The sequence below is a fragment of the Poecilia reticulata genome, linkage group LG15, assembly GCF_000633615.1.
Source record: "Poecilia reticulata strain Guanapo linkage group LG15, Guppy_female_1.0+MT, whole genome shotgun sequence".
Classification (NCBI taxonomy): Eukaryota; Metazoa; Chordata; class Actinopteri; order Cyprinodontiformes; family Poeciliidae; genus Poecilia; species Poecilia reticulata.
The window spans coordinates 19122590-19149808 of record NC_024345.1 but is presented as its reverse complement, the minus strand read 5'-3'; the positions used below and the strand labels follow the sequence as shown (position 1 = coordinate 19149808).

Genomic DNA, 27219 nt, shown 5'->3' with positions numbered 1-27219 from the left:
TATATAACTGGATAAGTCTTCAATCTGGTACTTTGGCCTCATCTAGCCATTGTTTTCTTTTCCTTTTGTATGGTCAATTTTGTCTTCATAATTCATTTTGTTTTGTTTATTTGTTTTAGATATGTAAAATGCCTTCCAATTTCAGTGTTAAATGTTATAATTTGATGTATATTGATTTTTGAGAATGTGTTTTGCATCATTTTAGCATTGCCATGGTAATGGCATTTATTATGAGAAGGCTTAGACTGGTTTATTGTGATCTGTTTGTATTTATGCTGCTGTTTGAAATTTTCAGTTTTTACTACATTTGTTATTTTAACAGTTTTTTGTTTTTTCAGTTATTTTTCTCTCCACAGAAGCTACACCTGGTCTGACGTTGATTAGCTGTGTGGGTGCTCCCTGGAAAAATGGCATTGGCTGACATGATGCTGCCATCACCTAATTGTTCTCCCTCTCCTTTTCATTTCCACAAACATAGAGAGTTCTCCTGATTGTACCAAATAAAACCCTGCAGATTGTACGGAGTCATTACTAATGGCATTCACTCCTCCTGACCAGCAGGGGGCGACAGCAAATTGTTGTATTGAGTTGTTGACTTTACAGCAGTCCCTCATACAGGGCATGCATGTTGTGACAGTGGGGAAGAAGAACTCCCCTTTGCCAGGGAGAAACTTCCAGCAAAGCCAGAACTGGGCTCAGTACCAGCAGCCATCTGCCATGACCAACTGGAAGTGAGAGAAGACAGAGCAGAGACACAACAAGAGGTCAACTGATCAGGAGAACTTTCCATGTTCATGGAAGTGAAAAGGTGGGCCGCGCTGTGACAGCAAATGCAGGGCCGTAACGCAGAACCTGGAGGCTGGGGCAGGGAGGGGGTAATAGTGGAATACACAAAAACATGCAAAAATTACAAAAGTTTTTTTTTTGTTCTGTTGTAACCATTAAACAATCTCCCCCTCAGTTCAATCTAATAAGTAGATACACACAGTTGATGTTACCATCATGCAATAACTTGCAATTAAATATTGGCAAAGGTCAATGTCATTTTCACAAGTGGTGGAAGATTATTGTCAACAGCTGCTGAAAGTAACTAAATAAGTTACTATTAATGTAACTTAGCTACTTTCCAAATCAAGTAATCAGTAATCTAAGTTACTTTTTCAAGAAGTAATCAGTAATTCAATTAAAGCTACTTTGCCAAAGTAACTATGACATCACTAATATGTGAAGTTAAATAAAACTTCAGTGTTGATTAAACTGGACAGCAATTACTTCACTCTAGTCCAGAATATATAATACATTAAATTTACATATAGCAAAGATTAGTTAAAACTCAGATTAAGATTAATGTAAACATCATTTAATTTGTTGAAATAAAAGGGACTATTTCAATGCTTCTTTTTGTCGTTGGAAATTCAGGTTATAGACTATTCAAACCTATATTGAGTTATACTAGAGAAATTTTGAAAATTGGGTTTTGATTTATGAAACCTTGATTATATTTGCAAAAAAAAGTGTATCACATACAGAAGTAATGGGTTGCCTAGGAAACCCCTCTTGCCGCAACCAATCTCGTTGTTGGAGGAACATAATTTGATCAATTAAACCAAATTACAGTGGGCTGTTGGGAGGCAGTTTGATGGAGTCAGATTAGTTCAGTAGTTTCCAATGATTAACCATAAAATTCACATGAAGCAATTACCACAAAACATTTCTTTAAAATCCGGATCAGGTACCTCACTGTGTGATCTGAAGTTTTTCACTTCCACTTGCAGTGTGACGATGCAAGATTATGTTCGCTCCTGGAAGTGTGACTAAAAATAACCAAATATGTATTGCTACATTCCAATTCAATCTGTGGAATAGATGGATTCCCAAGGTAAGCAATTACTCTAATAGTCACTGTCTCAGCTGCATGTCCGTTTATTGATGCAGATCAGGCGTTAAAGCAATACTTAAACAGCAATTCCACTCTGCATGAAACTGTCTCTATCTCATAAAGTGATACAAGCAGTTTGTTTTTGATTCTGTATTTCAAAAACTGCATGCTGTTGTCGCGCTGCTGCTACTGCTGCTTTGTGATTCCACAGTGTTTTTACACCGGACCTTTCAGGGTAAGTAATCATATACACACACACACATATATATATAAATATATATATATATGTATATATATATATATATATATAATAACTCATAGAAACACAAAACAAAACCTTTTATTTAAGCAAGACTTTTTTGTTTTGCTGTAATACAAACCACCAAGCTTTGCTTTAAACATGACTAATGTAATTTCTTTGCTTCTATGCAATGAGCCATTTGGTGATTTAGGTTGTTTTATGTTTCAGGTCTGTTTTGTGATGTTTTCTGCAAGTTTGTTATACCACAAAGATGCATGTTTGCATTGTTTTGCCTTTCCTCAGTTGGTTTCTCTACTGTGCTGCTGTGCTTGTCAATATTTTATGTTGCACATACCGTGGTTTGTGTTACCCTTATTTTAAAATGCAACTGACATGTAGCAAAAGTGGAATAATAAAATATAAGTCCTGAGCCAAACTGCTGAGCTGAATAGCATCAGGCTTTCAGAGCAGCACAGGCAGCACAGACTCCTGGAAAAAGGGAAGAATAGCTCTTTTCTAGATGATTTATTCACACTCAATTAAAGCCTTTAGATTCCAATTCTGACATTTAGTAAAAACAAGTTAATCTTGAGAGCTTAAGTGCTGTTGCAAGAATCACAAACACTCAGAGAGATAGCCTAATATTTATTCAAGGCAGTGGCACAGCTTTCCAAACACAGAGCTTTTGTTCCCTCGCCACAAGATGTGCAGACTTACCCTGACTACTAACACACTGCTTCTGCTTTCTTCTCCCCATTTTATAGCTGTGAGGATTCCACCTCAAGCTGGTATTCATGTGAAGGAGGGGGGGGTTCTCGTTTCCTCAAATGTGTGGCGAGGAAAATCATTTCTAAGGTTTGAATCACGGAACATGATTTCGAGTACTACCGGAGGTGTCAAAAAGAGCAGCTATTCCACCACTTTACGGAAAATTAGGGTTAAAAATCAATTCAATAATGACTCATGTTTGAGTTTCTTGAAAGGATTATGCTCCAGGATCTGATGATTTTTGTATTTAACCATTGTTTATGTCTCAATTCCACATTGCTGAGCTGGCAAGAAGAGAAGCACTTAGGACGCTTGCAGTACCATCTCTTCATCATGGCTCTTATGAGACAGACCCTGGCTGTAACTTCACAATAAACACAAGGTTTACTGCAGTGGGTGGTTTTTTGTTTGTTTTTTTGTGTGGGTAATGACTGACATCTAGTGGCTGAGTTGCTTTAAACACCACTTACCCTGTCCATGGTGCTGAACATCAAAGACTTATTTGAGCTGCACAACAATGCAACGATATGGCATCTTCACAACTGTGTACATGAGGTGTAGATCTAAAACGCAATAGGTGCTTAATTTGACCAGAGTCCATCTTTCCTGATTTAAATCAGTTTATCTATGGGGAATACTGCTGGAATTTGCCTTTGTGGCAGTACAGTCATGTTTGGTTCTTAGAATATTCCACCATACCAAAAGAAATCAGTCACTCTGATGGCACAGCTCAAGAAAGAGCCAGCGTGTCCTGCTACAAATGCAAACACATACACAGCAAAACTGTGAAAACGATGACAATTTCTGGATAAGAAAGTAACCAACATACCACACGTCTGTTTAGGGAGAATACCCTACTAAGAAATACAATGGAAAAAAAAAGAGCATAAAGAAGTGGATCTAATTATATTTTCCTCCTGCGGGAAGTTTCATAAGTCCTCTGACAACTGAGAATTTAAAGTAATTTAAACTTCAATAATTTATTATTCAATAACAAATTAGCTTCAATAATTCATGTCTACTCGTAGAAAGTTGCTCAGAGATGTTTTGGTTTGATCCAGGGCCATGAGGCTTTTTTTTTTTTCACGCCAGTCAACGAAACAGAGCAACAAAATGAAAGAATGGTAGGAAAATCTTCCCTTCTTTCTCTGTTTATGCTTCTTTTATGCTTCTTTTACTCTCTGTTTCTTTTTCTTTTTTTCTTTTTTACACTTAGACACTGCTTGATTAAAAGATGCCTCTGCAGACATTTCATTGTAATGTTATGTTTTTTGTTTTTCCTTTTTCATGTAGTTTGAACTCCAGTCAATGCTGACCCAGGACAGAGGCTGGATATGTTCTCCCTGCCACAGTAAGAGCAAAAGCCTCCTGACAAGTGTCAGAAACAAATGTTTGATTATTGGATATTGATCTAAAGGTAAATAATTGATAGTACAGGAATACATTTAAGTAGTGTTCAAAAAGTGTTGTTCTTCAAAATTTTAACAGTAAAAATCAGTTGGACATAAAATCTAAAGTATGGACAAACTACTTGTAGTCTGATTGTAGCAGAGGTTAAATTGCCCGCTGACGCTGCTCATTGGTGCTTACTGCAGGGTGGCCCCCTTCCCCTGTGAAGGCCCCTGAAGGCCTCCTCCAATCACCTTTCTGTTTCCAGTCTCTATATGAATATGCATGAGCCCCTGACAGTCCTGGGACCTTGCACCGTGTAGCAGGAAAGCTGCAGTGGACTTAGCTGCCTTGTTTTGACGGGGGCTCCCTCTGAGGAAAGGAGTCCAACGTTCACCCTTTCCTACTCCTGGGAAGATCATGGCTGGGTTTGCAGGGATTAAAGGGTCTTTTCTGGTGGTGATCCTGCAGCTTGTTCTCCTTTGCTTCTCTCAAGTAAGACTTTTAATGTGATTCTGTCTTAACCTTTAGATTGATTCTACAGAGGTGCAAACGAGTATTCTCTATTTGCATGCAAAATGTAATTTTCTTTGCAAACTTTTGTGGTTGATTGTTCAGATTATATTATAAAACTAAATTATTTGACAATCTACTGACAATTTCCTTCAGAAACTTTATTTTCTTGTAAAGTCTGGTATTCTAACAGAAATATAGTTCAGTCTCTAAAAGAAGCCAGCCTTTCCACTCTAGGCAGGTGTGCTGATTTCAACTCGCATCATGCGATGAAGTGGTGCACCTGTTCTTTCTTATACATTAGCTGTACGGTCGCATGTTGATCTAAGAAAGGACAAATTTAACAAAAACTTCAAATAAAAATCAGCACAAAACCTCATTTTTTTTCTAAAATAACCATTTCACACAGAGGAATCAAGGGCCCGCTGGCCCACCTGGACCCCCAGGAGTCCCAGGAGTTGATGGCATAGCTGTGAGTTGCTTTAACTTTATAAAAGCATATCCATATTTTGATGCAAATGCTAACAATGTTTGCAATTAGCTTTTGTTGACCAATAAAATTGCATACCTTTTCTTTCAGGGTGAACGGGGGTTAGACGGAAAGGACGGTTTTCCTGTAACTATGAAATTTTATCAATTTCCAACCTTTTTGTTTCCTACAATTGCTGGTGAATCATTTGTGGGATCTTTAATCTCGTAGGGCCCTGATGGGGATGCAGGTAAACCCGGTTCTTCAGGATTACCCGGAATTCCTGGAAATGATGTGAGTAGCGTTTGTTTCATGTTTCATAAAACAGCCGCTCACCATGTTAATGGTCAAGACGAGGTCAGCTTGCGATCTTTGAGCTGGTTCTGTGGGGCGAACTGCAAAGTGTTATCCTCCCACCAAAGAGGTCATGTTTCACATTAGTTTTCTAGAGACCTAGGAAGCATTGTATGTGTACAGGGGGTTATTGAGGGAAAACATTTGGAAAAAATGTAAAGAATTTATTTAACAGGATTAACAAATTCAGAGCAGAATCACGCCTCGGTATAATTAAGTTAGAGAGCAAGGTTATGACAGCAGGAGCCAATAAATCACACATTTTAGCTGTTGAAGGAATTGTAAAAATGACTACGATAATTTACCTTAATATAAGGGTTCTATTTTACGTGCTTTATTAAATTCCCAGTTTAAAGGGAAAATGAACACTTCTATCTGGTACCTGTGTGGCGAATACCTAGCAGGATTCTGAAAACAATTGGTCCTCTATTGGGACACTGTTAGTGTCTCTGGTTGAGAATCCTCAAACCGGTGTGGAATGACTTCTTTCAGTTCATTTGTTTGAAGAGATCCGGACAGGAATGCTGCTCCCAACTGAGCAGTCTGAGAGTTTAGACGTCTGATTTAGGGTAGATAACTTTCTATATACGCTATTTAAAGTTGAAAACAGATGCAGTGTGTGATCACTGCATCTGTTTGCAAAAACATGTGCCATGTTTTTGCATACATAATATGTGAAACACTGTTGAGAGGCTTCTGTCTTGAGAATTATCCCACATACAATACTATAGATTCTGTAATATATAAATGTTTAATAAGCATGACTGTGTTTTGTCATCTCACACGTACATTAAGATTTTGATGTAATTTGAAAAAGATATGCTCTTGTGGGAAACAGATTTCTACCTATATGTATTGAAAACATTGATACTAATTTGCTTCAAAATGTGTAACTTTATCTGGATGTGTTTCCGCTACAACAGGGTTTGACCGGCCCTGTTGGGGACCCTGGGCCTGACGGTCCCCCGGGACAGAAAGTGAGTGACTAGTGAGCCTTTACTTTTGCACTTCGGAGGCTCTCAGTGAAACTGTGCCAAGCTGCTATCCACTGTTTTGGCTTGGCAGCAAGAGTCGCAGCGCATAAACCAATTCCTCTTGACAAATGAGACATAATCCTGCAAGCCTAAGTAATCCCTGTGGGGCATGAAGCTCCAACATTGCTCCTCATTAGGCTTAATATTGCTGGGTCAAGTATGCCCAGCCCTAGTCATATGATTGTGCCGGTGGAATGTTAATTCTGACTGTCTGCAAGCTCGCACAGCTTAATTTTACCCTCTCAGTACTCCTGTTTGTCTCACTTCCTGCAGTATTTTTGAGTCAAATGTGTTTATTTCTTTTACTCAGGGTGAACCTGGAAAGTCCGGACCTCGTGGAGCTGCTGTGAGTAAACATGGCAGTCCATGAGTCATTTTATATGTTCACATATTTGGTGAACATATAAAACATATATGTTTTAGTGTCTTTTCTAAATTTTCATACTGGCAATTTCCCTTTAGGGTGTTGGGCCTGATGGATTCCCTGTAAGTGCTCCTATATGTAACAATATATATAAAAAAACATTTGCATTGAACAAAAATACCAATATTATATTATACATGAAATGTGCCTTTAAACAGGGGCCACCTGGGCCTGGAGGACTTCTGGGTGAACTGGGAAAAGTTGGACCTCCTGTAAGTAAAAAGCAAGAATTTGTTTCTTTTTGGGGTTTTAAATCCAATAATCAGTGTCAATAACCCCCCTAAAAATAACTAAATAAACATGGAATCTATGTTATTTGCAAAATATAATTTAATATACTTACTAGGATAAGTTATTGTTGTAATGGCTGGCTAGTAGATTCAGTGCTTTGGAACTGACCTCTGTTTTTCTCAATATCTTTTAATTGACAGAGACTGTGGATTACATATAAAACCTATAAGTACAATTAAACAATTTTCTGAATGGTGAAATAATCTATATTAATTAGAATATTCAATTGTCATAGCAACAATTTAAGCAGTTTCAGATAGTTGTAATATGCTTATAGGCATGGACAAGAAAGTGCTAAATAGTTTAAACTGAAAACCACATTGTAAGCAATAATGCTTTTTAGGATTTCTACAACTGGGGAATCTTCAGAACAATTATTAATCTAATCTCTAGTTTGTTTTAATGCATTTATGTTTTGCATAGGGAGCAATGGGTGTGAGAGGGCCACAAGGACCCCGTGGACCATCAGGGCCCAGAGTAAGTGAGAAAACATATTTAACTTGAGTACTTTCTCAGTGCATCTCAAATAAAATGAGATGCAAAGATGAATTTAAATCATCAAAGATGTAATTAAATTCAGTAATTCAGTTTAAAAAATGAGACCTGCATCATATTTTGATTCACTACACACAGTAAAGTATTTCAAGTTATTATTACAGGATTATGATTTGCAACTAATCAAAACCAAAAACTCAATTTCACAAAATATTGAAATTATACACAAGACCAATAAGGAGTAGTCTAAATATAGAAATGTTATGTTTTTGCATACATAATATGTGAAACACTGTTGAGAGGCTTCTGTCTTGACAATTATCCCACATACAATACTATAGATTTTTTTTATAATAAAGGTGAACAACACCTTTATTATAAAAGTACATTTATTTATATAGAGCGGAGAGGCACAGAATTAAAGCTGCCTGTGCGAGGTGACGTTTTCAGCCAGTGAACATTTAGAGGGTCATATCATCTGCTTGTGTTCTCTGTTTTATCAAGTCCAAAGACAACAAATGTAAGAGAGCCCTTCATACTTCTCTCTGCTGGCAAACTTTATGAGAAAAAGCTTGCCAGCAGAAGCCGGTAGGACTTGGCTTCTTCCTACTCTGCCAAAAGTAGCCATGGCATTATGCTTGATGTGTTGGCAAACTCACCTGCAGCACAATAACAGACACCAGACCTAACAAACCAGATAAACTGATGCTTTCCACAGGATGATCACCCTGATCCCTGCCACGCCGAATTGGTGGAGTTATTCATGGAGGAATAACTCAAGTGTTAAGCTCATAGCACATGAACATACTAATCTCTAGGCAAATGCTTTGGTGTTTAAATGTATTTTTGCTGAGAAACTGTATATGGAGTTTTTACTAGCTCTAAGCCATAATCGTCAAAACTGGTCATAAAAAACTAAATTATATTAGTCTGAGTGTAATAAACATATGTAATATATGAGTTTCACCTTTTAAATTATGTATGGACTTTTGTAGGATGTTTGAATTTATTTAAAGTAGTTGCATATTTTTTTTAAGGGAAGATGCATCAGTTAGTTTCTCATTGTGGCAGATTGTGACTGCAGCAGCAGAAAGCTGAATGTGTTCAGTAAAAAGTCACAAGTAACAAGCAAGGTCCCTTTTGTCTCTTGTCTTTATTTGACAACATTTATGATCGGTTTCCATCATCATAAGATATCAGTGTTTCATGAATACATATGTTGAAATTCATTTAAGTCCCAGCTGGTGTCTCACTGCTGGATGGCATCTGGCCGTTTATGATGCGCTGATTATGTTAATAGTGTCAACGTTAATAACTTTATTTTTCCCACTTTCAGGGTGCAGCTGGGATGCTTGGTACTTCCGACCTGGTAGGGAATCGTTTCATACAAAAACATGTGGAGGTAATTTCTTTGCACATGGTGCCTGGCGTAGCGACTGACTGACTTATTTTGGTATTTAGTGTCCAAACTCTTGTCCACCTGGCACCCCTGGGCATCCTGGTCTACCTGGTATGAAGGTGAGGTTGATTCCTTCTCTTCTAAAATCAATCCATCAAAAATCATTACCAGTTTAATTGAGGTTTCTGGGATGTTTCCAGGGTCACAAAGGTGTGAAAGGTGAAGCAGGAGAACCTGGGAAACAGGGACACAAGGTAAAAAAAACAACAAACAAAACGATGTTCACATCAAAGAAAAGGTTGAAATTTCTCACTAGTTGAAATTTTGTCACTAGAAAATTCAAATTCTTGAAAAAAAGTGTCAGTTAGCATTGCTCCACATAAAAAAAAAAATCAGCATTAAAAACCTGTTTGTTACTTTTTAGAAACCTTTTTCAGATGCTGCTTTGTTTAAAACAGCAGGGATGCAAGCATTTGTGTAATTCCTCCGACTTTTTGCAATTCGGAAAGAATAACTTATTTGAAATGATGTGCAAGCACGGCAATGCTCACCTGTTAATGTTCCTGTGCACCATATAAATGGAAATGAGTCTGGTCCCATCTTCTGTTATCTCCCTCATGCTGGAATATAATTTACTGTCAGTAGACTCTCTCTCTCAGGTGCGATTTTCATACTTGCTTGTCATATACGAAGATATGCTGAATATGTACAACAACCAAGAAAACACACCAGCTGTTTAAGTGTGAAGGTATATTATTCAAATGGAGAATCACTTTGAGATGTATTTACTGTATGTGTTGTGAAAAACAGATTGCCCTGTTTTTGTCGCAAATAAATGTTTCAGATCATTAAGTAAATTTTAATATGCCAAGTTAATGACCAGAGTAAATGTAAAATGCAGTGTTTGTGCAATGATTTTGTCTATTAAAAGACAAAAAGAAAATCTGAAAAACTAATATTGAAATCAGTTAAACAGAACCTGTCTGACAACATAAAGTAGACTAAAATATTGTAGAAAAGCAACATATCATGATACTCAGCTGTCTGGAAATACTTACAAGCCATTCATAAGGCTTTGGAACTCCAGTGGACCACAGCGAGAAGTGGTCCGTCTCCAATTGTGCATCAAAGGGGTCATGCAAGAGGTCAGAAAGAACCCAGAACTGAATCTCAAGTGTACTGGGCTTCACCTGCATTAGTATAGGCCAGTGTTTATGGTTCAAAAGTAAGGAAACATCTGTGCAAAAATGCCCTCCATGGAAGTGTTATGAGGTCAAAACAACAGCAACAAAAAAAAACAAAACAAAAAAAAAACAGTTTGCCTAAAAGAACACAAAGACCCATCTCAGAATGGCTAAAAGTATTTCTAATGATCTGCTTTCCCATGGGGAAAAATGTTGTGTGGACTATGAGAAGTGTTAAGTGTTCATACATCTGGTGTGTAGCTAACACAGCGTTTCAGAAAAAAGATCTTCAAACTAACTGTCAAACATGTAGAAAGTAGTGTGAAGGTCTAAGTCTGTATTGCTGCTTCAGGCCCTGCACAACATGTCCTCCTTGATGGACCAATGAATTCTGCTCCCTACTAGAAAATCCTGAAGAAGACTCTGTGACCGTCAGTTCATGACCTTCAGCTTGACTGTGCTTCAGCTCTGAAGCAGGACAATGATCCATAGAACATGAGCACACAAATGGAAACCAGAGCAAGGTCTAAAGTACTGCCACTGGCCACACTTACCTCAATTAAACTCAGTGTTTAAGATTTCAGAATAACAAACGATCCACTAGGACACTCCGAAACCTTTAGGGGTTTGGTGGGGTACTGAAATAACCTATTTCACAAATAGAATAGAACAGAACAGAACAGAACAGTACAGAACAGAAAAGTGCCCAGGTTTCACAAAAATACAACTCAAAATAATAACAGTTTTAACTGTTGTGCTGGGTTATTTTTGAGTCTACTTGATTGCCCATTTGCGCTCTCCTGGAAAGGGTCACCACTGTTTTATGTTTTCTCTATTTGTATTTAATGGGTCTCACTGTGCTTTGTTGGTGTCCCAAATGTTTAGAAACTGCTTCCTTATGCTTTGCAGACTAATAAATGTCAGTGACTTTGTTTCTCATCTATTCTATAACTTGTTTTTGAGCGTCAAGTGTTGTTTTTTTTAGCTCTATTAGCCAACTTTATGTTGCCAGACAGACCCTGCTGAAGTGATTCTGTCTTTTAGGTCTGGCTGTAATCACACCTGGGAGAGATGAATAAGCTGCGTTGAATTTTGCTTATTAAATTAAACTTTATTATTATTATTATTGATAAATTCTAATATGGTCATTACAGTAAATTTATTATCCCACAACAGGTGCAATTTCTCTTTTATGTATTTTTATTTTTATTTTTTATTAAAAGTGGAACCATCATTTGAAACCTTGATTTTTGTATTTACTCAAGTTGTCTGCCTCATTGTAATTTTTTTGAGTAAAATAGAAAAAATAAATAAAATAAAGGATGTTCACAGCAGTATTGTTAACAACATATTAAGTATATGTTACTTAAAAAAAAAAAATTAACGCTGCTTCCAATCATTTCTAAGTGTTGCTGTATACAGTTGTTATTTAAGGGCTTTAGAGCCGTTTCCCTTTTATTCTAGCCCACACTACAGAAACAGATAGGAAACCTCACCCCCAAGAAACACAAGGGTCAATATGTAAAAACGTATAACAACAGTCTCTAACATTTTATTTATCAGCTGGCAACCTTTTAATGATAGTTTTATTTGTACTAGTTAAAATTCACTCCCCCTCCACTCCATTTTTCCCCTTTTTTTAAACATCCCTCTCATCCCAATATTTGCATATTAAAGCAAAAAAAAAAATGTTCATAACAAGAGAAAATTAGCAAAACTCCAGGCATGAAGCACAATTTCTCCAAATGTAAGAGCATCCTCTTGCTACTTCTGATGCAGAATAGGGAATTATTTGTAATGATTATTTTCCTTTGGAACAATTTGTCTCATAATTTGTATTTAAATGCTTTTACACTCATGCAATGCATTAGGAAATGTGCATGAGACCTTTATTTAGAGTGGCAGCCTCTCTGTATAATTAACACACAGCAAATAAGGTCAGGATTTCGCTGGAAAAGAGACTGATGGAACGTCAGTCCTAATCAGACTAGAGGACTCACTCCTAGTTAAGGCTGCTGCTCATTGTTTTGTCTCATTAAGGTCATTCTGTTTTTCGTCTGTCGTTCTTTCTTTTCCTTCTTTTGTTTGCTCAGGGTGAGGAAGGAGACCAGGGAGGTCCAGGAGACGTTGGGTCTCAGGGTCCAACGGTGAGATAATGTCTCTATTATCTATATCTATATTAGGTGGTATTTACTTTTGGAATCAGAGTTTAATCTCATCCTCTTCCTACTGACGTTCCTGTTTGATCCAACTGTTATTTTAGGGACCACAGGGAATACGTGGAGCCACGGGAATGATGGGCCCCAAGGGAGAGATAGTAAGTCTTTTGAATTACAATTAGGCTAGTTGTGCTCGTCAACTTTCCTAATTACTTCTAATTACATAATTACCTTCATTTATTTAAAAAAATAAATGGTTGTTTTGCCGCAGGGAGCTCGAGGTCCTGATGGAGATCCAGGTCCGCAGGGAGTTGCGGGGGCGACTGTAAGCTCGTCAGTCAGAACACGTCTATGTACGCGTGTGTCAGCTGTGTATTAAATGTTTTGACCTCTTATTTCAGGGAGACAGGGGTCAAAGAGGAGTGATGGGGGAACCTGGGATTAAAGGTGAAATGGTTAGTGGGTAGACCTCAACATCACAGACATAAATAAATCAGAGGTATAAGATTGTTCTGGAAACCTGGGTGCTGTTTGTCATTTAGGGTGCTTTAGGGCCACGGGGGATCACAGGGCTTCCAGGTCCAAAAGGAGAAGCTGTAAGTTTCTGATCATCGCTGAGTAATCCTTCACTAGTCTCAGATACGTTGTCCTAAGTGACGCATATTTTCATGTATTCTCTCTACACTCAGGGATTACCCGGTGTTGACGGCCGTGATGGCATTCCTGGGCTGCCGGGTGCAAAGGTGGGAGAGTGATTTGCGCTGTTTCACTGATCATTTGACATGCCTCAGTCATTCACATGAAGGCATTGCTTAGAACTTTATTTAACATTCAGAAGCTGAGGCAGCTGAGACTATTTTTTTCCCCTCCATGTTTTTCTGCAGGGAAACATCGGCAAGCCGGGCGTTCCTGGAGAGATTGGACTTCAGGGGCTTCCTGTGAGTTTGACCCTTGACCTCAAACTGTTGTGGCTGACTGTAATTGGACTGAAACTGAGTGAACTTTTTCGGTGCACTTTAAAGCATCGAAGCTGATGGTTTCTGCACAGCAGGACTCAGTTTGCCTCCTGCCTTGGAGTGACTTGAAACTCGCTAATAAATGCTTTTGCTTCTTCCATTTTTGAATCGCGTAGGTTTCAGAGCCAAGCCTCTGAGAAGATACAGAAAAAAAATATGCAGTGCCTTTTGATTTGTCTGATACAAGGAAATAATGGCTATCAATTTATAACATAGCTGACAGAAACAACCTTAAGAATGATTTAAATTTCCATCTCTTCGCAAAAGCAGTGAAATGTAATTCTTTTCAGAAGTTTTAGTGTTTTTTTTGTTTTTTTTAACTTGGATTTTACTTGGTCTTCACAAAACATTGTAAAGACCAAGAGAGGCACCAAACATAGGTGGGTTTTCATTTAATGTCATCTGTTGCATGATGTACTATAAAATTACATTTTGAAAAATTTCACAGCATGCTTTTTGTTTTCAGGGTTTGCCTGGAACACCTGGACCAAAAGGCTTGAGTGGCCCAAAGGTTAATTGCTCTATCAGTTAATAGCAATGATTGCTTTTTTTGGTCATCAAAAACATGAAAGCTGATTTCTTTATTTCCAATCAGGGAGATGCTGGGAAGCCTGGGTTTCCTGGGTCATTGGGATCTTCTGGGAAACAAGTAAGTGTGAGCAGAAACATTTTGAAACTTCAGCATGGTTAGAGTCTTTTTTGCATAATTTTACTGTTACACCACAGGGTGAAAGGGGAGAACAGGGAGAAGTGGGACCCATCGGACCTATCGGTCAGCCTGTGAGTGTTTCTTCCTGATTCAACTTCAAGCATTTAGTCAAAGATTTGATGAAATCAAGCTGGGCTTCTTTGGACCAAAAACCTTTTGCCTACTTGCTGTTTTATTTGTCACACTTGCGTGTTTCAGATCATAACAATATGTTCAGTTTCAGACATAAATAACCTAAATCAATACAAAAAGCAGTCTCCCACTGAAGATTTATTTTATTAAGAGCAAAAAAAGTCATCCAAACTAAACCCACCTGATGTGAAAAATAGTCATGAATCACAAATGAATTTGATTCAGACTGGGACAGTCAACGGATCTCTTGGATAGAATCCAAATGAAAGAAATTCAGCAACAGACAAGAAAGCCAGTGACATCTATCAATATGGAAATGACGACCAAGCCAAAGCTAGCCTACCAAAGCTTAGTTCAAAACCCCATGCAGGACATCACAAAAAAAACAAGACGAAAGTAGGTGGGCTATGTCCGTATTGAACTTATCACAGGATTACATCATGAAGTGCTTTACAATTACAGTAAGAACGATACATTTGTACAACAAGTAAAACATGGCATATACAATTTAAGATCACTGTACACGTTCAGTGTTCAGTAGTGTTCATGATTCAACAGTAGTAAAGAAAGTGTATAAAAATGGTCACCTATTTCTAGCCTTAAGCTTGAGTTGAATTAGGCTGTGCTGAGGAATAATCTTCTTCAGGAAGTCCATCTCTGAGTGAGCAACTCAAAGTATCGACTTAAAATCTAACTGAAAATCTGTGGCCAGACCTTGAAAAATATTCGCGTTCAAAGCCATCTGATGCGGCCGAACAGAAACAAATCAACAAACGGTAATGGGCCAAAGATCCTCCACAGTGATGTAAGAGTAATCGTTATCTGCTCTGGTGATCGAGGACTAAAATGTTTTAATGTTGGATTATCTGAAAAGTTTAAGTGGGACAAAAATACAGCCAAATCTTTGAACATTTTACTGGATTTCATTTTGACCTAGCTGTAGTAAAACAGAATGGAGTGGAGCTAATACGTCTGATTTTTTTTCTCATGCATTGAACTTATCTTCTTCTGACCTCTTCATTGTGCTTTCATTTTACTCTTAGGGCGATCCTGGAGAGCAAGGCCCTGTAGGTCCAGCTGGCAAGCCAGGTGCAAGGGTGAGTCATAAAACACAAACTGAAGAACATGACTACATATCTAAATTGATAAAATGTAATAAATTACATATTAGCTTAATGTGTATATATGTAGCTTTATCCTTCAACATGCTTCAGCAAAAGGGACCATACAATAACTGATGTTACAGAAAAACCATAGAAAGACTCATAACACTGTGACACATCTCACACATTCCTGATGCCTTAAATGAAGGAAGTTTACAAGAGGAAAACGTCGGGAGTGTGTCGGGCAGGTCATTGTTTCTCTGGAATTTCTAGGAGAATACTCCAAGACTGGATCTCACATGAGGTCTATTTTCACAGTAAGGGGAGACTAAGCAGCAGGCTGAAAGAGCTCTCTGTCTCCTCTGCATTCCTCTGTTGGTCAGTGATCAAAGGCAGAGCGGCACACAGAAACATACCTGAGAAAATCCTGGTCCTATAGTTTAAAATAACGTTCACCCTGCGCTCATGTAACTGACACAAAGCAAACTTCACCCTTACGTTCGGTTGTCGGAGCAGTTTCTAGCCTCTTGTTTTCCCCTTTGATTGCAATATTTCAAATCCTGCTGATGTCATTCTGTTCATTAGATGTTTATGTTTTGTTTTTTTTTAATTAAAGGGACCAAAAGGTGATCCTGGTCTTCCTGGTCTCCCAGGGCCCCCAGGCCTGCCTGGAGTGAAGGGAGAAAGGGTAAGAAATGAGGACATATTCATTAAAGACCAGCTGTTTAACACCAGTCGGCGAATCACAACATATATAAAATTAAAACAAAGCCTTTTGCATTCTGGTTTGACTGGGTAAATCCTTCAATGTGTTAATTACAGGGTGAGCGTGGAGAAGCAGGACCCAAAGGAGAACAAGTACAAAAAAAACACTTCAATGCCAACAACAAAGTGTTTGAAAAGAAAAAAAAAAGTGGTCTGCTTTACATAAATTAATACACCGGCTTTGCTTTGACAGGGGGGTCAAGGTGATGAGGGAGATCCTGGAGAGAGAGGGGAACTTGTAAGTTCTTACCTGTCTGCTAACAACAACCAGAATGTTTTTTTGGTTGCACCAGAGCATATTATTAAGTTTCAATGATGTCACAGGGAGATGCTGGGGAATCTGGACCAAAAGGAGAGGTGGGTCCCTGTTTCTATAAATGCCAATAAAGTTTAGCACGTTTGTAATATTTGTGTGGTGATTAAATGATTTACTCACAGGCTGGTATTCCTGGTGAACCTGGCAAAAGGGGTCCTGAGGGAAGTCGAGGCCAGCCTGGCATCGAGGGCCCACTTGGCACACCTGGACCACGAGGCATGCAGGGGAACAGAGGTCCTCGGGGTGTCCGGGGTTCTCAGGGGCCTGCGGTAGGTCAGAAACAGAAAGCACAAGTAATTCAGAAAATATAACACCTAAAACATGAGGATGTCCCCCCTCAGAGAAATGTCAAAGACCAGATTTTTGAAGCCTGGAGGACGTCTGAGTTTTATTCTTCCTCATTGCTTTTCTGGTTCCGAATTAAAATATAAATATGCTTTATTTCTTTGACTAGGAAAGACACAAAAACTTACCGTCTGAGCAGGTCAGGTGTGAACTGATCCTCATAAGTAGAAAGTAGTAGCTTTAAGATCATCGTTACTTCACCTGAAACACTAGAATTGTGATGAGGACTGATTGCGTAAAAAGAAAATCTTCGAAGCTCACACTTCAAAGCTAGTTTCCTGCGTTGCATTACGGTATTTCAATATAAAGCGTACATTTTCAAGCCGTTTTATGCATCTAAGGGTGGCAGTAAATGTGAAGGATGAAATAAGGAATTTTCCTCCGTAGAATAAATTTTTGGATTTAATTATGTTTTTTTTACTTTTAAACCAGGGGTTATTAAACTTAATATTAAGATGTCAAAGGTTTATTTCCAGATAAGGGTGATTTATAGAACAGCTGATAAATGCATCACTTTTTATTACATTTGCTCACAAGGCAAGAGTTAAGAAAACCACAATTTGTATCACCACTTGTTACCTAAAGCTACTTCTACTTTTCACAAAAAATCTTAATGAGCATTAATTTAAAAAAAAATAAATCTTAAACTTGATCCCCTTAATTACTTTTAAAGGCCTCAACAAATGAGCCTACAGTGAAATGAGACTTACAGAGACCCAAAGACGTTCATAGTGCAGCGTAATATGAAAGATGGCACTGTTTGCCTCCAGTGAAGCTCCGTTAAACGAGTTTTAAGCTACTGCTGTTCCCTGTTCATTAAATGCATCACATCTAAGAAGCTCCACCATTTCCAGTCTATAGAAAAACATCAATGAACACTTTTCTGAGTTTAACACAAATTAAATTAAGTTTGAATCAGCAGGTCAAGCATAAATTGAAACCAGAAAAAGAGCAAAGAGATGAACATACAGTACAATACATGAAGAATTGTCCCAGCCTCCTCAATGATTCACGAAAAATTGGAGCTGTGGCACCTTCTGCAAAGGGCCTGGGACATGATGAACAGTGTTTGGGAATCATCACTCCTATAGCTCCAATTTCATCCTTCACCGGGATATAAAACGAGGAATAAAACTTCGGGATAGAAGCGATGGGTTTGTCTCGTATGGAAAAGAACCGGGTCAAATTCTAAGCACATACAGTCAGGTAGTTTGAAACAACAGGGATTATATCAAACTTTGTTTAAAGTGAATCGTCTCGTGTTTGACTTTACTTGCCTGCAGCCGAAACAAAAAAAAACAAAAACATACCTGCATACTGTACCTCCTTATCAGAGTCAGCTGAATGCTATAAAATCTGTGAAATGTTTTTGTTTTCAACGTTTCTGCTTCGGACGCAGGGACAAAAAGACGCCCTTTTCTTTTATTAATGAGAAATAGAATTCATTTTCTTCACCCGTTTAGTCTTTCAGCTAAAGCAAATGAGCAAACGGCATCATGGAGTGTACATCTCAGGCACTGAGATGAAAGCCATTACACTATTTTTTTTTTCTTTATAGGGCAAGGAGCCAAGCGATCAGCACATCAAGCAAGTCTGCATGCGAGTTATGCAAGGTAAGAAAAGAGAAGAAAGGAAAAGCAAAGCTTTTGACCCCATTTATTGTTCCCTTGTGTCCCATTTCATGGCTGTAATGTTTCTCATTACCACCTTAAAGCGTCGTTTCATTGATCAGGGCTGTCGCTGGATGGTCTGTGGTTAAAAAAAACCGGAGGGTCCTATAACAAAAACATGAAATAAGCTTCAGCCTTTGTTCATGTGATGGATGAAAGCATCCTTCTCCGAGCCCTTCGAAATGTTTCACTGAAGTCACAACATCTGCTCTCTTCATTCTTCTGCTCTTACATCTTCACAACTCATCTCCTGCTCTCATGACTTTTTTATACCCGCCGCGTTGAAAAATTAATCTCACCTCCAGGAGACCTGCTCTTCCCCGCTCCGAGCATAGTCAGCCTGGAAAGGAAATCTGAAGAAAAGGAGCAGCCGAGCTGCTTTTCTGCGGCATGAATCTCCTTCAGACGCAAGAAAACCGAAATCTAGATAAAAAAAGGCGAAAGCTACAGGAGATTAATTTTAGTTCGTTGGCACTGTGGGCTTAAAGTTTCTGTTTTGTATAGCTGTAAATGAAGAGCATTATTTCTGTTTGGCTCAGCTTAGTGATGCTTATATTTAGAAAAAAGAAAAGAAAAAAAAGCTGAACAACAGAAGACGCTAAAGGGATATTATGACCAAGGTTTCACCTCACTTAAATTCAGTGTTCAAGACATGCAGGAGACATTGCATAATCTCCGCAACATGCATTGCTTTGAGCTGTCAGAAATGAGCCATGCGAGCTTCCTGCATTATTTATTACGATATGTTGTGTGCTTAGAGATCCCTTCATAGCTATGAGCTGCGAACGAGCGTTCATGCTGATAATCGTCTTCTTTATTTTGTACCTAAACAGAGCAGCTGGCTCAGTTAGCTGCTAGTCTCAGGAGGCCAGAGTCTGGCATTGCAGGTTTACCGGGAAAACCTGGCCCTCCTGGGTCTCCAGGACCCCCAGGAGACAACGGTTTTCCAGGGCAAGCTGGAGCAAGGGGCCTTCCAGGACTCAAAGGACCACCAGGGCCAATGGGAAATAAAGGTCCCAAAGGTACTAAATGTTTTGGCCGTGTTCTCTTTTAAAAGGGTCAAACTTGGTCAAACGAGACAGGAGACAGTGGAACAACTTTTTGACTAATCTGCTGCAGGTGACTTGGGAGATAGAGGTTCCAGGGGGCCCACTGTACGAGGACCTAAAGGCCAGTCAGGACCTCCTGGGCTTCCAGGTGGGTATATATTTATGATGTTGTAGTTCAGGTCAGTCAGGTTGGATCTTTGAATGTGGATCTGATGTCTTGCCTCAGATTCTTAATTAGATTTAGATCTGGACTTAGACTGGGCCAGTATTAACATATGAATATGCTTTGATCCAGATCATGCTATTGTAGCTCTGGCTCCTATTATAGGAGCCAGAGCTACAATGTTGTCTTGCTAGAGGGTGGACAGACCTGCTACCTCAGCAGAACTCAGGATTGTCCTATATTTAGTTATGTCCATCTTCCCATCAAAGCTGACCAGTCTCTCTTTCCCTTCTGAGGAATGATGCTGCCACTGTTTAATGTTTCAGAGGACTTGAAACCACATAGAATTTTCTACATAGGTGAAAATGTTTGGTTTTGCACTTTAGATTAGACTTTTAATGACTTTCATGTTAGTCTTCCTGAGTTTTGATCTCTACAGATCCTCCAGAGTTACCAGGAGCCTGTTGGCTGCCTCCCTGCTTGAGGCTCTCTTGGTGGGTTGGGTTACCATCCCGTTTACGTTTTTAGATAGTGATAGAGAAAACATTTGGAAATTAGGGATGAATTAATGTGAACATTTTGGCCGATATTGAAGTTGATATGGCCTACAACCAAAATTTACCAAAATATATATATTTCACTACTATATGTATAATATCACCCTCCAGCAACAAATGGCAACGAGTTTTATCTATTGGACCAATACCGATATTTTAAAAGATGACAAATATCGTCCGATACCGTTGTTAGAGCTGATATATTTTTCCTTCACAAATTTGTGCTACTTTGCGATAGTCTATCACATTAAAACTCAATACAGCGTATTGAATTTTGTAGAGCTGCGTCAAACGTTTAAAGGGTATGAATACTTTTGCAAAGCACCATAGAATCCTAAACACCACACAAAAAAAAAAGATAATAATAATAATTGATGGTATAAAAACATTTGGACCCAATGCAAATTAATAATCTCTTTAAAGATGAACCTGCAATTTTAACTCACCCACTTTGTAATCACAGGAGAGCCAGGGAAACCTGGGTATGGTCAATATGGTCAGGATGGGCAGAGGGGACCTCCTGGCGTGCCAGGACAGCCTGGCGTGCCTGGTCCTCCTGGTCCAGCTGGCCTGAACGGCTACTGTGACCCGTCAGCCTGCAACCTCCAGGCAGGAGCTGTCCAGCAGTCTCTGGATGTGAAGGGACCTGCAGGGAACTAAGAGCCACTCTGGCAGAGACACAAAGACTGCTGGATTATCTCCCCGAGCACACAGCATTTGTCACGCTCTCCTCCCAGGGGCCGTCGTCGCCGTGGTGTCTTTGATACATTAACCTCTTTGTGTGAGCATGTTTCCTGCCAATAACATCTCCATCAAAAGGAGTCATCATCTTTGAGTTGTGGAAAAAAAAAGGGCTTGTTTTGTTGTGCTTTTCTGGATGAGAGGTGTTTCAATAAACCCAGAACTGGGCTCACATCTCTAAATGAAATGATCAAAAAATATATTTTGTTTATCCCATTTTCCTTTTATCCCATCCTCTTTATGCGCCTCGTTTTGAGTTTTCTCTTCCCGTTTCTCACAGAACAGCTTGCAGAATCCCCCCAGTGCCAATCAGTCTATTGTGATTTTGCGTCATTTTCTCTTATGTCATCTTGGTCAAAGGACAATCAAAGGCGAATCTGCCAAAGTCCAAACGTCTGATTTCCTGCCTGACTGCCTTATGAGCAAATGAAAGAAAGAGGCTGAAAATCTTATAAAGTCACACTGACTTTAGCACATTTTGTAAATCTGTAAAAAAAATTGTGAAATGTGGTTAATTATATTTCCTTCAAAAAGAAAGAACAACTCCTGATGTGAGACTTTGCTTCATTGTACAGAATAACTGGATGCATCTGTTCATGGATGAGAAAATGTATAGTCTAACAAATAAATATCACACAAAGGTTTTTTTTTAATTTATTTGGTACACTGATTATATTTTCAGAAGTATCTCAAAATGCATTTAAAATGAAGAATACAAATAAAATTAAAATAATTCTGAGTTGATGTGTCATCAGCAATCCTTTCTTTTAAAGGCAAACAAATCTGTGATTTGTTTCACTCACAGTGGGCTTTATTTCTCCCCATCCCCATAAATATAACATAACCTTACGCCTTGTAACGCCACACACACCCCAACACRCACAYRCACACACACACACACACACACACACACACACACACACACRCACACACACGCACACACATGCACACATCTGTGTTCTGTTTTTAGGACTGGCATGGTGAGTTCAGGAATAATAGCTTAGGTTTATGTGTTTTGATTTCCCGCAACAGTTCAAAATCATGCAAGTAAGGTTGATTGATGCTTCAAAATGTACTTTAACACTGACTGAGTATGTGTCTATCGTCATTTATCTCATTTGTCCAAGTCTGCGTTTGTGTGTGTTGACAGCAACCTTCACCTACAGCTGTAGGTTATATAGCTAGATGGTTTCCCATTCTTCAGTGATGTTACAGTTTTATTGCTCTGTGGCTCTATGACTCTCAGTTCACTTCATAGAATGGACATATTTAAACATGTGGAACAAAGAACCCATCTTAAAGAGCATACATCATACGTTTTACAACTTACTCTTTTCAGTTGTGTTCAGGCTTGTAATAATATTATTTATTTACATGAATGAGAAATATGTAGAAAGCATGAATATGCAAGGCAGCCCAGAATGTAGCTAGAGTGATAATGTTGCCTTTAGAGCAACAAACTCAGGAATTGGTGCAATAAAACAGCCACTAATGACAAAAGAAGTAATAGCAAATGTGAAAAACTGCAGTTTGAATTCATAAATTGATGGCTTAAATCGCGATAACAACTGGGAGACGTAAGCCAGAAAAGCACACAATCTTTGAGCATATGGCAGCATATGGTTGATTTAAAAGCACTCTGTTGCAAGTCTTCTTGTAATTCACTACAATGGTGAATGACCATTCATAACAAAATCTGTCATTCAAAACACTTCTGATAGCATTTGACTATCAGATGTAAATTCTGCTTCACTTTAAACAACATTGTCTCAGGAAATCTACAAATGTGCTGGATGACGGATGAAAATAATTTTAAAAAGACATGCAAGATTCACAAACAGTTACTGTGGCACAGACTGTATTATGTCCTCTTCCCTCAGGGTTGATTCTTCCTTTAAATCCAAGTTTCCAATTGTTTCATTAACCTGACGCGAAAGGTTTTCTCACCAGAGTTTTTTTCCTTCACCTATTCACTCCTAAATTATTTTGTACGAAAAAGATATTGTTTCCTGTGTTGCCATTTAAGAAGCAACACTCATTTTTTTAAAATAAAGAAAACAATCTATTCTATAATTATTGTAGTGGAACTGTTGAAAGTGCCTTTATAGTTGGTGTATCAACATTGATGTATGGCAGTGTTTACCTGTTTTTCATGGATATGACTTGTGAGTATCTGTGAGGAAAATGTGTTTAAAAATGACTTATTTGTTTTGAAAAACAAGATAATGAGTCATGAATGTTTCTCACACATCTCAGATATTAAACTTAATCGTATGCAGTCTGTAGAAGTTTTAACTTGGATGATAGATGTGAAAATGAACAGTGTTAAAATGAGTTTGTCTATCTAAATGTCTTTATTTTAATTCAAATACTGCAAAAGAGACTAAATAATTCTAATACAACAACCACCAAGTCTCTACTAAGGCCTAATGGATATTACTTAACTAATATTTCAATAAACAGTAAAAAAAAGACACACTTTAAAACATTCAGGCTTTGGTTTTGTTCTGTTTATGCCTCAAGGAAACCACAGATAAGAAATACTTGAGTCTCAAACACCTATTAGGCCATTTAAAGGTGTTAATAAGATAGACTTTTTGAAGGAACTACTAAAAATAAAACCCAGCACAAAATATAAAGCACTTGAGAACATTTATTGCACACAGAAAGGCAGATGGCATTAATAGATGTAAATAAAAGATTCTGCAAAGAGTAAAATACAACCTCTTATACCTGGTAACCACAGTTACTTTTTTTTTTGTTAGTCAGTGAACTCCCACAGACATCGACATAAATCCAACAATTGTTTCTTGCATAAACACATGAGGGTTTTCCCATTTTTCCAAGGCAATATTTCAGCTTTTTTTCTTTTTTCCTGATCACGTAGACATGCGGTAAACCAAGAATGAGGTAGATATTCAAAAGAACAAAAACTAAAAAAAAAAACATAAAACAAACAAACGTTAAAGTCACACAGCATAACACAAACGTATGCGAGAGTAAAGAGACGTTTCAGTGAGAGCAGCAGGTAGACGCTTTTAATCTTGAGGGTCCTCGCTGCGAGGCTGATCCCTATTTCCCCTCATTACAAGCTTGCTCACAAGATTAGATTACACGTGGCAACAGGATCCCCTTACATTACAGTTAAACACAAGCGATGATGAAATATGCGGACATTTGGGGTTCGTTGTCTTGAGTGAATTTTACATTATTTAGCAAGCTTTTGTTTAGGTACATTCTCAAAGGAAGCTGCTCCTTTGATTTTTGCCTCCATCAGACAATTTCCACTTAGAATAAATTGAGCTTAACTTGGTGTGATGGATAATAGCTTGAATTTGTAGCGAAGTGAGCTGTGACATGAACGTCCTCCCTTCTTATCACACTGTTTGGATAAATGGAGGTAGCAAAGTGGAGCATATTAATAACAATTCATGCTAAATTCAATAGGCAGTGGGAGTTGCTCTCAGCAGCACGCCGCAGAAAAAAGTTTAGATGACATTAATCTGTTGGTGCTGTCTCATTTGAATCTCATCAAGATCAGCATAATTGTCTCTGGTGGGAGCCCATAAACTAAATATGAAAATTACAAAGATGAAAGGACAAGATTAGGTAGAAGGAAGGGGAATTCAAGTGCCCATAAACCCAAAGACGGTTTTCCCTTGTAAGATTAAAAGGTGAATGGAGATCCAAACACGTCCAGCAGGGGGCTCCTTTTACTCACAAATGAAATCAGCTGGATGCATTTTATTTCTAAAATTAGACTCTTGCACTGATAAAACCAAACTGGCATCATGAATAAATAATTGTTCTGCAGCATTTGAATTATGTGTGATTGGAAAAAAAACCCCATAATGTCAATGATTTGAGACAAGTGAAAGCAAAGACAGAAAAAAATGAATCAAAAGAATTTCATATAAAATACAAACACAGAAAAGAGCACTAACCTTTTTAACACAAGCCAAACTAAAAGATAAAAATAAAGCTTTTCAGTCTTACCCCTAATTAAAAATAACTGAAAATTAAAGCTTAATATTAATCATATACATTCAACACGGTCCAGTTACCACTTTCCTGTTTAATATGTTATGTATCGACCAATAGAATTTAAGTGAAATAAGCAAGTTAGCAACTCAAATCTTTGCTGATGTAAATTCAAATCAAAGGATCAGAGGGAGAAAGTGGTTGCAGATGATCAAAGGAGTTTCTAGAAATTAGAGTGGTCTGTTTGGGTACAATCATCTCAAACCATAAAAAAAAAAAAAAGGTGAAAGCATTAAACTCATTTAGAAAAAAAAAAACTTAAATAAATAAAGCAAAACAGCAGCCTCAAAGCAATCAAAAGCCAGACAGTTTATGGTGACACACAGTGCTGGTTAGTAACTGGAAAACCTGGATGTAGAGTATGAAGCAGCTTAGACAGTTCAAGTACATTCACGAGTAAAACGTCTCCTCCAAACCGAAAATAACCGTCCGCTAGCTGTGGTGTGGTAGTCCGATTTCCTTTGTAGTGATGAAGTGAAATTATTCACACTCAAACCAAGAGGAATCATCCTTCGTGGCACGATGTGAACGGCGTATGTTGAATGATAATCTCAGATGCAAACACAGTCTTGTACAGTTGCAGCAATGCATGATTGACAAGTGATAACCTCGAAGTGTCGTTGCAGTGACAGCCAGCTTTTAAAGTTATATTGTCAGGTCCCTTTTCAAGCCTCATTAGACTTAGAAGAAAAAAGTTACAATAAAGCACATGAAAGATATTTACAGTTAAAAATAAAGTACAGAGTAAATGAGGAGTTACGTTAATTGAAAATAGACATTATTTCAAACATTCTTTTTTTGCGGAAGAATCTGCCTTTAAAGGGATCGTAGGGGCTTTAATCTCAGTGTTTGTAAAAAAAAAAAAAAAAAAAATGAAATGTACCTTCGAGTGGTTGAAGGCTAACTGCTAGTAAGATTAGATTTCTGCAAATTAGACACCTTGAAGTGAACAAACTATGGGAAAATAATGTTCAATTTGTTGCCCTCTTTTTTCAACGAATTCAGTTTTAGTATTTCAAAGTTATAATAATTAACTGCAAGCTGTATTCATTCACTTGATCAGCTGCGACTCATCAGTCTGCTGAGAGCGGATTGAGGATTTGGATAGCGTGTCACGCTGTGATTTGTGTAATGGCATTGGTGAGAATAGGTTCCTTTCCAGGTCTCGCAATTCTTTGGAAAACAAAATGGCAGACTCAAGATCAGTTGCACCGATACAATGGCCAACCTTTGCATTGTTATTTTGTTTGGGGTGACGGTGTAAGGAGTTTGCTCTGCAGTCGGTGGGCCGTTGGTTTGATTCCCGCTTCACCTGCCTCTGTCTTTGTGTCCTTGGGCAAGACACTTCACCTGCTTTGTCAGAAGGGCCAATAGAACAAAATGCCAGCCTTGCATCTGTCAGACTGTCCCAGGGCTGCTGTTGCTACAACCCAGTAGCTTGCCATGAATGAAAGTGACTGATTTCATTGTAAAATGTCTTTGAAAGGGCTGGAAAATGCTACATAAGTCTGACGTCACTTCATTAATGTTACTGTAGAAACATGAAGGTTGGTTGGCTGTAAAAACCACAACAAATGTCTTGCTTGCGAAAGTGGAAACATCTATTACTCGCTAATCTAGCATTGTATCCCATTAAAGGAAACATATTCAGGTGTGTTGTCAAGGAAACTACTCTGGATATTTTTTGAAACTGATGTTTTTCCTGTTGTCTCTTGGATTCCAATGAAAAACATTGTGATGCCTATGCTGGGCCAGCAGGTGGCGAGAATGTTGACATTCTGGACTAAAGACTATTTTCCCCCAAAGTTGTTCCAGCTTACGTTTTATTTGAGTGTTTCGAAACCTTTTCAGTTCACATCTTGCATTTACTGATAAAGTCGGGGGAAAAGGGAGATATATGTAGGAAGAAGAAAGAAAAATGGCTTCTTTTGTCTGCTGTTGCGGTTTTTAGCAGCGAGAAAATGTGAAACGGTTCCTGTGTTACCGTTTTCAATAATCTGTACAACCTATATA

The 27219-nt window shown here is 38.3% G+C and overlaps 1 protein-coding gene across 2 annotated transcripts; it reads left to right on the top strand.

Annotated features, from left to right (window-relative positions):
* The first annotated feature begins 1457 nt into the window (after window positions 1-1457).
* On the top strand, window positions 1458-21904 carry col9a1b (collagen, type IX, alpha 1b). Of its 2 annotated transcripts, XM_008429861.2 has the most exons (36): window positions 1458-1879; window positions 2091-2114; window positions 2885-4012; window positions 4182-4239; window positions 4484-4772; window positions 5200-5262; window positions 5371-5406; window positions 5491-5553; window positions 6537-6590; window positions 6958-6993; window positions 7110-7133; window positions 7230-7283; window positions 7786-7839; window positions 9194-9226; window positions 9319-9375; window positions 9457-9510; window positions 12534-12587; window positions 12704-12757; window positions 12871-12924; window positions 13001-13054; window positions 13142-13195; window positions 13289-13342; window positions 13484-13537; window positions 14082-14126; window positions 14211-14264; window positions 14342-14395; window positions 15500-15553; window positions 16176-16247; window positions 16382-16417; window positions 16518-16562; window positions 16649-16681; window positions 16763-16909; window positions 18544-18598; window positions 19489-19677; window positions 19775-19852; window positions 20888-21904. In XM_008429861.2, the coding sequence occupies exons 5-36, from the start codon at window positions 4698-4700 to the stop codon at window positions 21082-21084; spliced, it is 2040 nt and encodes a 679-aa protein (XP_008428083.1). In that variant the 5' UTR covers window positions 1458-1879; window positions 2091-2114; window positions 2885-4012; window positions 4182-4239; window positions 4484-4697; the 3' UTR covers window positions 21085-21904. The 2 variants fall into 2 exon arrangements, with proteins under 2 accessions (XP_008428083.1, XP_008428084.1); XM_008429862.2 differs by lacking the exons at window positions 1458-1879; window positions 2091-2114; window positions 2885-4012 and having other exon boundaries at window positions 4045-4239; window positions 4546-4772.
* The last annotated feature ends 5315 nt before the right edge of the window (window positions 21905-27219 follow it).